The 12,064-nt window shown below is 38.6% G+C and overlaps 1 protein-coding gene across 1 annotated transcript; it reads left to right on the forward strand.

Annotated features, from left to right (window-relative positions):
- The first annotated feature begins 1,636 nt into the window (after positions 1-1,636).
- Positions 1,637-10,164, forward strand: LOC117303409 (coiled-coil domain-containing protein 151-like). The gene is made up of 11 exons (XM_033787596.1): positions 1,637-1,946; positions 2,898-3,097; positions 3,542-3,721; positions 4,043-4,270; positions 4,638-4,760; positions 5,349-5,492; positions 5,942-6,102; positions 6,730-6,886; positions 7,320-7,475; positions 8,001-8,085; positions 8,764-10,164. Exons 1-11 carry the CDS (start codon positions 1,865-1,867, stop codon positions 8,889-8,891), a joined length of 1,644 nt encoding a protein of 547 aa, XP_033643487.1. The 5' UTR covers positions 1,637-1,864; the 3' UTR covers positions 8,892-10,164.
- The last annotated feature ends 1,900 nt before the right edge of the window (positions 10,165-12,064 follow it).

Raw genomic sequence — 12,064 nt, forward strand, 5'->3', positions numbered from 1 at the left:
AATAATTGGGTATGGGTGTATGTAGATCGTGTATAGATCTATTAAAAAAAAAAAAAAAAATCATCAACGGCACTTAAAAATTGGGGTGTCGTAACACAAGATAGTCACCCATTTATTTTTGTTTAATTGAATAATTTACCCGTAACGCACGGCAAGAGTTCAAAATGCCATATATCATGTTTTATACATGTGTAGTTCGATATCTCCACTTGTAACGCAGACACAATGTTCTTTTCAATTTACATGCCAGTTTCAAAGGCGGTACCACCACCGCGTGGTCAGACGGTAATAGATCATCACAATTAATATTTATAAGTTTATTATGCGGTGTTTTTATGTGAAGAGAACTTGCAGTGTGAGCCCAGAACAAGTTTACACAAGAAGACGCTTACTGGTTCGCCGTAAGCAAATAGTGAAGATAAACATAGCGTCCATTTCATTTCACGGGCTGTAACTCACAGGTCTATATCTATACAAATCTTTATGGTGTGGCATTTAAATAAGACCACATAATGAGAAGGGAAAAAAGTAGACTATAAATTCGTTTAGCCTTGGCGATACTATAGCGTGGTCGACACCATGGCAGCCAGCAGGAAACAAACAATATAGTATTATAAATTTCAGCCATTTTGTAAAGTCACATATTTGAGAACTTTGCATCCATGAAACTTTATATAATAATTCATATTTATTTAACTGAACTTCCTTGTTTCAAGTAAAAGGGAAGCCGCCATTTTCCTTAAATGACATGAGCTTGGAAGATCACACATGCTTCGTACAACCCTTATGTTTTTGTTTTGTTAAAATGCCTCAAATGGTAATTTTAAGATATATTTTTTGTCTTGGTCTTTTTCAATCTGCAGTTTCTCCAATCTGCCCCACTTTATGTGATGTTATGAGGTGATAATGATCTTTAAAAAAGTGCACGGTGTTGTATTCTAATAAAAAGTGCCAGTTTTAAGGGATAAATTTAATTTGCAAAACTTGAAGCATCTTACATGAGATGGATGTGGGTTGTTTCTACGGGTAACGGAGCAAGGTCTAGGCTCAGATGGCTTGACAGTCTTCGGTGCGTAGTCCATTTCGTAGAGACTGGCCAACCGCTCGGTGGATACCAAACTCTTTGGCGCTTTACCCGGCTGGAACATCACCGACCCACTGCTCTCATGCTGTTCGCGAATCATCTTAGCCAGCAAAGTTGCCTCCAAAGGCGATGACTTGTCGTTGCTGCCGTTTTCAGCCATTTTTTCAAGGTTTTTTTATTACCTTTGAGACTAAAAATAAGGTTGTTTTTGCAGCTGACAAGTTCTTTGCGCAACCCTTTCCTCAAGCTCTCACAAAGTTAACTTTTGTTGGCATGTTCGGCACCGCGTAACAATTGCATCTAATTTGCATAAAATAATATCCATACCGCCCTCTCGTGACGCCTATAATTAGGACTTTGTTGTGTACTCGTTTTCAAAGTGATTGAACTCGGCAATCATTCGTGCGTACAAAGGTGAACCTGTGAACGAGGTTGTGTTGTGCCTTTTATTTCCCCAAAATAGCAACAAATAGTTAAAATGTTTGACCAAATATTTAAGATTTTGCAGATATATGGAAAAAGGATTCCTTAGTAAAGGTTATTTGAAGGAAATACTTCATTACGTTACTTTAATAACAAATTATAACGAGTCCGACAACTTGAAATGTATAGCAGTTGCTATGGCTCGATGTAAACGTAAACAAACAGTATGACAAGTTATGATTGTGCGCACAAGGTTGTACACCAGCGATAGCGAAACATTTTGGCCGTGAAGGTGGAGTCGTGAAAGCAGAGAATTACATCCAAAAATTGGATTCTGAGGAATCTTCAACAGTCAAAATGCCAGTTACTGGCAAAAGTCAGAGCAATGCTCCAATAACGGACCAGATTTCCGAGCTACAACGTAAAATAGCTCTGATAGGTGAGTAGGAATTCGTTGAGTTGACGTTCTGTTGTTTAACTTTAATTAATGTTTGTGTGTGACTGTGATGAACATGAAAACTTGATTGATTGGGAGTTTTGACACTCGAGAAGTGTGTGGGGTAAATTCTCATCAACTCAAAAGATTGACCAAGTCTTTTTTGTAACTAAGCCTTAGAAACAAACGACTCTAAACTATGTCATTTAGTCATTATTTGTATTGTAATGTAAGGGAAAGGTCACCACTTTTTCATTCGTTATGAAATAATATTAATAAAGTAGGACGGTAGGATCTAAATTCTAACTAACTCGGCAGAAAATCAACTAGAATAATGGGGTATGAGATTGTTCCTTTTTTTAAGTTTTTGTAACAATCAAAATAAGTGTTGAAGTAAAAAGTGGTGGCGGCATAAGGAAAGTCAGTATTGATAACAATTACTTTAAACGTTTCCTTTTCTGCAAGCTGGCTCAGTCACTGTCCAGCTGTCCGTCAGTGGCTGCTCCCATGCCCCTTTTTGCTTTAAAAAAATTACCTTTTTTAATAAAATTCAAGTCCACTGCCTCCAACATACTGGCTTTGATGTCATCAAATAACAACATTCTCACCGTCACCTGTCACAACCATTTATCATATGGACAAATAAAGTTAAGTTCGCACAATCAAATATAACTAGCTGTTAATAAATGTTATTAAGGTGATCCGTCATTGGAAAAAGGTTTGCATTTGGCCAAAGTTAAAAGTTTAAAATACATTTAAACAAAATTGGTAGTCAGTTAAATTTGTAAACCGAGCTTTGGGTCTCAATTGGGTCAGTTGGTGATTCAGTGTAGATTAGTGAGAACAAGAATTAAATATTTGGCTAAAATTTAAAATCATTTGTCTTACAAGTTTTGGATTAAAAAAATAACAGTGTTCATTGCTAAAATTATTTTTTTTCTTTCCGGTAAACAGATGGCGATCGTAAAGCTTATTATGAGAGCTCACAGTGGACCATCAAACAGAATCGAGATGCCATCAGCAAACTCCGTAAGGAGACCAAGATGCTTCATCGGGATCTTGCCGATAGCAAGGCCGGAGATGAAAAAGTCATCAACACTGCCTTCAAGGACCGCAATGTGGAAAGGGCCTCACTAAGGGGCAAGTCTGGAAAGGTAATTTTAGTTTTGTTTATGCAAGTCGCCAGAAACACAAGGCCTGATGAAGGCCACTTCAAGGTGTGGACTTACACCTTCTCCTGGCCTAGGCTGAAACAGGGTTATCCCCTTTACAGTCCATATGCTTCGGTATCATCCATTAGAAGCTTGGCTGGTAGAGCAGAAAGCACCACCTCCCCAAAATTTATGAAGCAGTCATGGTTAAGTGTCTTGCTCAAGTACACAAGTGTCACGACCGGGCCTCGGGCCTACACTCTGCTGGTCAAACACAAGAGCTTGAATCTGGTGCTCTTAACTATAAGCAATGACACGCCACAAAATGATTAAATACTCTATTCAAATCATTGTAACCGAAGTGAGGCTGGGAAGACAAAATATTCTTTATCCCCGATGCACCTTACACATCTATTAAACATTTTATACTTGTGTTCTCTATCACAGGAAGCTATATTACACATGGACCAGAAGGTATGTGAGTCCAAGAAACGTTTGAATGCTGAGAACGCTCAGACCATTAAGATGGAGAAGAAGCTGGCAGAACTTGAGACGCAGTTGTCTCAGATGAGGAAAGATGCTTCAGATGCAGATGCTATGGACACGGGAACCTCCAATGAGGCTATGGTAAGCCAAATATCATTTAAACAAATTTGTTTTACAAAAATAACCTGTAAAAATTTAATTTAAAAAGAACAATCCCTAACAGGATTAACATGCAAGTGCGCTACCAACTGACCCTTTAACCCTAATGCAAATAGTAAGGCATTCTTGGAACCATTTGGCTCTGTGAGATTGAACACCACAGAGAATGAGGTTGTTGAGTGCAATGACATTACGCAGTTCTTGGGAGGTAACCATTTTCTACTAATCAAGACTTTTTTTTCGTATTTGCTTAAATTTTGATTTTCCATAGTAACAGAAGAGTATTTGATTTGTCTTCTGCAGACCTTGCGTTCTTTAGAAAACCGTCTGGACAAAGCTCTCTTGAAACTCCACGAGGCCGAGCACATCAACGGTACGTACCTCGCTATCAGGGAGCAGATGATCAAAGACAGTTTGACCTTTGGTAATGACTTAGACTCCCTGGAGACAGAAATCGATAAACAGAAGTCGGAGTTGAAAGATCTGCAGGCCATGAACCGGGATGCTCAGATCTCAAGAGATGCTGCCAAGGTTAGTTAAAAACCAGTGTGCCAAGGATCTCAAAGTTCATGAAGTAAAGAGAGAAAAAATAAGTTTTTTTTACCCTAGGGTCTTAATTTCTCTGGAAAGTTGAAAATTTAATGTCATTTCAAACATACTTGTGGGAGTTAACTCTGTAATGGGCGACACCAAGGGTGCGTTTTGGTGGTCGTAACCAATAACTGTTTCAGTGACCGAAACAGTTATTAATGGTTACAGCCCTCAAAACGCACCCCGAGCACTGACCCCGAGTGATAATTGGTTGGGATCCACTTATTACTTCATATATATTCTTATAACGTTTGTTGACTGATGTTCTTAAATGTAATCTGCTCTATTTCTTGTTTTTTTTGTCCAGGCTGAACTGTCAAAGCATGAGGAGACGGTTTATCGTGAGAGGAGAGAGCGAGAAGAAGCTCTGGCTGATCTTAGGAAACAAGCCGAGGAAAAGAAAGCACATGCCGAAAGGGTAGAGAGAAGAGTAAGTTGATTTCTTAGTATTTCTCATCATCGCCATCAGGCCATAGTTCATCGAAGTGTTTAGACAAAGCTTTTCCTTGAGAATTTATCCTCAACAAAAACCTGGGTTTTCCAAAGACTCTTCTCAAGAGACGCCCCGCTGGCTAAGAGCTTGGCTGTGACCTTAAAGAACCAAGACCTCCCAATATTGGTGATTTTAGCAAACTTGTTAATCCTTTTAAGCTTTTACGCTGTTTGCTGTTTTGAAATACTTTTAATAAGTCTACTAAACATTGTAAAACAAGGGAAGAACAATAGAACTATTAGAACAATAGAACTATTCTGACAGGATCAACAGCACTTCACCATTGTCTGTGTGGTCAACAATACTCCTCACAATGACAACCAACTTAATGAACAATAGAACTATTCTGACAGGATCAACAGCACTTCACCATTGTCTGTGTGGTCAACAATACTCCTCACAATGACAACCAACTTAATGAAGCCTGAATATTGGGAGCTTTAGACAACCCCTCCCCCATCTTCCCTTCTACCAATGCCCCCATTGTAACTCTTCCATTAATGTTCATAATCCTTTGTTTATCAGCTCCACCGAGCATCCATCCAGCATGACGAGTTGACTGTAGAGCAGAAGCAGTTTATTAGTGGAGAGGAACAAGAGAAGAAAATCGGTTCCTTTGAAGAGGCCTTCCACTCCATCAAGGATGCGACTGGAGTCAGTGACCTCCAGGTAAGTAACTCAAATTCAACCACCTGAGCCCAAATCCATGAAGACAATTTTGTTAAGCAGATATCTTGGCTAAGCAAGAAATGACCAGGGTACTGTTAAGAGTATACCGCTAATCTTTTATACTAGCCTCTAGTGACAACTTGTACTTATGCATACTCGGACTGAACATGACCTAAAGAGTTCTAACTAAGTCAAGTAGTCATTATGTCTTTCCTTTGAGTCTCAATCGTTATGAACCATTAACAGGTAGCAGTTGAAGCAATGGTATCGTAACTGTATGGTATATTCTTGCTGTTTACCTATTTTTGCTAAACAAAGTGATTGTTTTGTTTCAATAACCTTTTGTCCTAGCGAAGGCCGTAGAGCCAACTCATGATCTCTTTTCATAGCCACTTCTACTTCCAAATTGTTAAAATCGATCAACCTATTTGCCCCCTCCCACAAAACAGGAAGTAGTGATGCGGTTTGAATCTCAAGAAGAAACAACTAAACACCTTGAAGATCTAAAGGAGAGCGGTGAGAAACAGGTCAACCGTCTCAAGGAGGACAAATCTAAGTTGCAGAAGGAGTTTGAAGAGATGAAATACTCTGGGGAGGCAAGGCTGTCCAGGTACGTCTTTGAGACTCTTGACTTTGCAGGCTTTGAACTTCTCTCTTGAAGGGGCACAGTAATGTTGCTTTGGTTAGGGCACCTCTAGGAGGACAAATTTCATTTGTATTGTAACTATCGCAAAGGGCACCACAGCAAAAGCACAGGGCACCATGGTATTTGCTGAGGGTGCTGTGGTTTACTATGAGCCCTGACTTTGAGAATGTCGCTCAAATTGTATGTATTCTGAAAGCGCCATTATCGTACATGACAATCTTGTTTAAGTGCTCAACATTTTTTAGATCAACCCTAATCATACATGTTATCAACAGAGGGCATTATCACCCGAGAAATACTCTTGACTTGGCAAGATTTTGGTCTGGTTAGAAAAACTACTTTGTTTATTTGTTATACAGAGTTTTAAAAACCTCAACAAGCCGGGCATTTTATGTTCAAAACACAAACAAAAAGCAGGCACAGAACGGGTTAATAATGACAAATTCCATGACAGTTGCATTTGAAATTTGAATCAAGTGAATTAGTTGCACAAACAAAAAGTATGTAAGCTTTGGAATCAGAACCGTTATTATCAACGAACAGTTCTCGAATTGCTAATATCTTAAATTTATCTTCTCTGTTATTTTTTAGCGGGCAAAGGATGTTGGAAGATTTCCAAACTCATCTGAAGAAGGAGGAGGAGAGACGGGGAGACTCCCAAGACAAACTGGACCGGTCTAGTAAGATCTTAGTCAACGTCAAATCAGGCGTGGAACACTTGGCTGACAAACTACAACATCTTAAAGCTGTAAGGTTTAAAGTTACAGACCTAATTTCTCAACACAGTGCTGTGGTTTTTGGTTTATCTATCGTATAGTTAAGCAATTAGCTGAAGAGGCTAACATTGACTCAATAATAACAACTGCCATGGTCATTTGGCCAATTACATCCCTTTAATCTTTATCAGCTCCCTGAGGAGTTTACATCCTGGGCTGCTGTGACACTTCATAAGTCTATTTCATACACAATATCGACCGCTACCCTCGCAGGTACCCATTTATACCCCTGGGTGAAGAGAAGCAATCACAGTAATACATCTTGCTAATGGACACAAGTGTCATGGCTGGAAATCGAACCCACACTCGGATTACTTGACCACAAGAACTTGAATTCGATTTTTCAAACCACTCAGCCACGATACCCTTATGACCTTTGACATAACCTCAACTTTATTTCTACAGACCAAAGGTCATGTTCCGCAGGCACAGTTGTCCCCGACATCAGACGAATACGTCCTAGATCTGTTATCGACCTGTGAGGAGAAACTCTTGAAGCTCATGGAGGACCTGGACGGCCATGACGTTGATGATACTCTACAACAGATGGAGGAAGAAGAAGTAAGTTTAGCTTTATTTTGTGAGGAAATGAAGAAGTAAAAAATACTATTGGCAAACTTGATAAATCTGCTAAGTACAGCCAAATGCCTGCTCCAAATGAAGACTGTTTTCGGACAAAACTTTATGAAAAATATTGTCTTTATTCGATGTTGTTTTCAAATTTTTGATACATGCAGGAATTAACCCCTGTTGCTTATCACTTGGCCAGGCATACCAAACTTACCCATGGGTGTTACATTTGGTTCTGGATATTGGGCAGGGGAGGGGGGGTGGGGGTACGCCTTCTATTGTTTCTTCATTGTGTGCTTGGACTCTAGGTTTTTTTTAGAGGATTTTAGGGGAGATGGTTTCCTTTGTACAAGAGAAAAAAATTGTTTTGAACTAGGGGAACTATACCCTCTGCACCCATATCAGGCATTGTTTATAGGAGTGTAAAGTGACTTGGAAGGGAGTGGAGGAATGGGGTCAAATTGGCCTAGAGTCAAAATCATCACTTGACGTTAAATCCTTATTTTTCTTTTTTAGTTCCATGTTGGAATTGAGGGACAGATGCCACAACATAATACACGCATCAAGCTGACTTCTGTCTCTAGAGACTTGACATATGACGGTACGTATTCCTTGCTCCTGGCTTTTCTTAATATTTTCCCGTAGAAACTTACAAGGCTGACTTGATTTTTTAACTGCATGTTTTATTATGCCAACATGAGGTCTATATAGCTCAGTTGGTAGAGCGCTTGCTTCTTAATCCAGAGGCTCCCGGTTCTAATTCAACTCGAGTCAATTTCTTATAGTTTGATATTTCAAATCTTCTACAAGAATTAATACTGTATTAAACATAATTGAACGTTGCGAGAATAAACTTTACCTGGGCCCTGTTACATAAAGCCTGTAAGCGTAAAAACTTGCTCAGCTCAGAAAAATCATGCTCAATAGATACTATTTACCAGCCAAAATTCCATAAAGTTGATATTGTTTGCAACTGGTGCTCCAACCATCGTTTGCTCAGCAAAGAAACTTTTTATGCAGTCATTTCTGCTTTTGAAATCTTGGGTGGATTTCACAAAGATATTTAGATTAGTCTTATCTTGAGTAAGGACGAGTTACTCATCCTCACTAAGAACTAGCCTTAAGATTTTAACTCCTAAAGAGCCTTAGGACTAGTCGGGACTGTCTTTGTGAAATGGACACCAGACCCTGTGTAAACCCCCATTTGCTCCTGACCCCTCCAACCTTTTGAGTTTTTGTCCTTAATGTGTTATTTATTTGGTTTTTTTTCGTCTTGTAGATGATGACGAAAGTGGAGATGATGAGGACATTATCACAAGAGGTCAACTCAAGAAACAAGCGCTGACCCTTGTCGAGTCCAAGAATAAAAAGCATAAGGTCCGCGCCCGCAAGAAGAAGGGAAAGTAAGCACTGGCATCTGTGCTGAAATGACCATCAAAAGAGGGAGCCCTTTCCGCTACTTTGGCAGAAAAGGGTAGACGTGCTGTCAAAACTCTCAATTGAACACCATCCATGGTGAACTGTTCCTTCGCTTGACTTGGGCCCAATTTCATAGAGCTGCTTATAAGCACAAAAAGTAGCTAAGCACAACAAAATTATGCTTACCAAAAGAAGGTTACCAGTCAAAATGGTATTTCTGATGGTACAATCTGTGACTGGTATCCTGCTTTGCTTAACAGAAAGTGTGTTAAAGCAATTATGTCCTGCTTAAAGCAGCTCTTTGAAATTGAGCCCTGAACATCTACAAAGTAGAATCATACAAAACAACTAAAAATAAATGTTTTGTTTTCCAGGGGAGACTGAAGGGAGGGCGATTTTGTTTCTGAGAATCTTTCTAGACTCGCTTACCTTGAAGTGTCAAATTTCAAAGGGCAAGGCCAAATAACTGACACCAGGCCCAATCTCGTTGAGCCGCTTATGCCGAAAATACTGCTATAAAAGCAATAATGAGCAGGATACCAGGCATAAATTGTACGCGTGACGTGGTTCTTTGGCTGGTAAACTTTCTTCTGGTGAGCATATTTTTGTTTTGCTTAGCTTATTTTCTGATTAAGCAGTTCTATGACGTCTGGCCTTGGGACAGAATAAAGTGAGTGACATTGTCTTTATGCCAAAACAGTGAAATACTGGAAAGCAAGGCTTACATCAAGATGTTGTTGAATAAGGACAACATCTTCATCATTTGGTTTGTTTCTACTTTGTTTATCATACTATGTAAGTCAAGTGATAGGTATGTGTAAATATTAATAAGAAAGTACGCTTTTGGAAACTAATTTTGAATTGAACAATTTCTAAGGACATTGAATTGTACATACAATAGTTATCATCAATACTGTGCAAAATGCCAATTCTTCCGGCAGTAACTAGAAGTTGTTTTTAAGTTTGCTATATTAGTTTGCTTCAGCATTAATTGAAAAAAATGGCTGTCTGTTCACACTTATAATTCCGTCCTTTCTTTTGTATAAAACAATACATGTACTTTTGCCTGGTTCATTTTACTTAATAGTGAATACAAGGCGAGTTTTGTTTCCCAAACCGTCGCTAGGTAGGGGGTATTTCCCTTTACTTTGTTTTGTGACATTATGAACTGGGGTTTGATGTAATTAAGTACATTAAAGTATGACTGTGATATTTAAACAAACAAATAATTTGTCATTGTTTTGTTATTTATTTTGTAAATATAAGGGTCGCAAGCACAAAGGAAAAAATATTGGTCTTTGATAATATTACCAAAGGTGTCCAGTGCCTTTAAGTGATGAAGTACCACCATTTATGGCTAGGGTTATACATTAGCCGTTTAATGTTGATGATTACCATGGTGACGATCTCGAATGATATTATCTCATTCAGTTAATAACCTTGATGAAGAAGTGTATTTTTCCCCTGGGAGGGATTGGGGGGGGGGGGGACTGGCCGGTTGTTATGAATACGGAGTAGTGATTGTCATCCACTTAAATTATCCAGATTAAACAAACACAATTTACCTCGAGCTAGACTACTATTAACCTTTTCCAGTAGGCCTACTCGCGCAGTCCGGGGTCCAATTTCGTAAAATTCTTGATATAAATGTTTTTATTTATATTTTTTTATGAATAAAGCACATTTCATACTACATGTACATGTAAATGAATAATTCATTAAAACTCGATTCGCAAGAGTGGGCTCCTCTTCCAGTCGCGTGGGATCTGTTCAAGCCATGAAGGCCCTGACAACAGGCTTTATCAATAACTCATCACTACATGAACATTGTTTCCACAAGATAGTTTCTTCATTGTGTGTTCCCCCCTCGAGACATAGCCGGTCTCTGGTGCATGCATCCATTAACGTTCACCAATACATGCTTAATATCGTGGTTAATGGTGCGTGTAACTGCACGTTCGTAATTATTTCATGTTTCAACCATCTCAAAATGTTGCTGTTTACTATTATTATTATTATTATTGTTGTTATTTTATTTGCCATAACAGTACAAAATATAATACATTGACAATATACCCCGAGATGGGCAAGGGACAACAAAAGCAAATACATACATTGTACTATGATCCGTAGATCTGTTGCCCCACATCTGGGGTACACAATAAAATTAATATAGATTTAACATAATATACATGTAGTACACAAAGCATTAAAAAACAGATAATTATACAACCAATAGCAAATAATAAATATTTAATAAGAATACAAAATAAATTTAAAATAAGTAAGTAGAAATAACGATAAGGTAAGGATAAATAATAAAAGGAAATAAATAAATAAAAAAAAAGTAAACTTGAAGATAAATTAAACAACTTAAAATATTGCACAAGTAATTCAGCTAAAGGTACTGTACAATAGATTCATGAGCTTGGCAGACAGAAAATCTAAGTGATTTAAGAAAGCTGTGGAAGGGCAAGAGCAGTAGTGAATTACGAATGTTTTCAGGCAAACTAGACCAAAGTCTGGGGAAAAGATGAGGAGCTGATAAATGCAAAGCATCGGTTCTAGCATACAGGTGTTTGAAGGTGAGAACATTAGGATATCTATGGTTGACAGAAATTATGTCTGCCACATCACAATGAATAAGGTTAAACTTACACTTAATGATAAAATACAAACCAGAAAAATTACGACGATATGACAGAGACGACCATAAGTCTATCGGGGTAGGACATCTCACCCATTCTCTGCCCGAGAATAAACCGAGTAGCACGTTTTTGTACCCGTTCAAGGGCCTGAGTCTGGAGAGATGTATGAGGGAGCCATGCTGGCATGCCATATTCTAAAATAGGGAGAACTAGGGATTTATAAAGACAGAACTTAGCTGAAACAGAAGAATTGAAAGCAATGGTCTTAATGAGGCCCAATGTTCTATTGGCACTTGAAACAACATTTTTAACATGGTTATTCCAAGAGAGCTGAGCATTCAGAGTGACTCCAAGGTATTTGACAGAGGATGTGGGTTGCACAGGAAAACTTGAAAGAGTGTAAACAGGGGGGTTGAGAGAGTGTTTACGGGAAATATGCATAATTTTGGACTTTGTAGGGTTGAACGTCATACCATTGGAAACACTCCAAGTGCTTAGCTCATCAAGGTCATG

This window comes from Asterias rubens, chromosome 19 (genome assembly GCF_902459465.1).
Source record: "Asterias rubens chromosome 19, eAstRub1.3, whole genome shotgun sequence".
NCBI classification, from domain to species: Eukaryota; Metazoa; Echinodermata; class Asteroidea; order Forcipulatida; family Asteriidae; genus Asterias; species Asterias rubens.

What these genes read in the sequence shown, in the direction of transcription:
- LOC117303409 (XM_033787596.1), top strand. Translation starts at nt 1,865, where the DNA reads ATGCCAGTTACTGGCAAAAGTCAGAGCAATGCTCCAATAACGGACCAG. An exon ending in CCGAAAGGGTAGAGAGAAGA is followed by an intron (nt 4,761 to 5,348) that starts GTAAGTTGATTT and finishes TTTGTTTATCAG; the next exon opens with CTCCACCGAGCATCCATCCA. An exon ending in AACAGATGGAGGAAGAAGAA is followed by an intron (nt 7,476 to 8,000) that starts GTAAGTTTAGCT and finishes TTTCTTTTTTAG; the next exon opens with TTCCATGTTGGAATTGAGGG.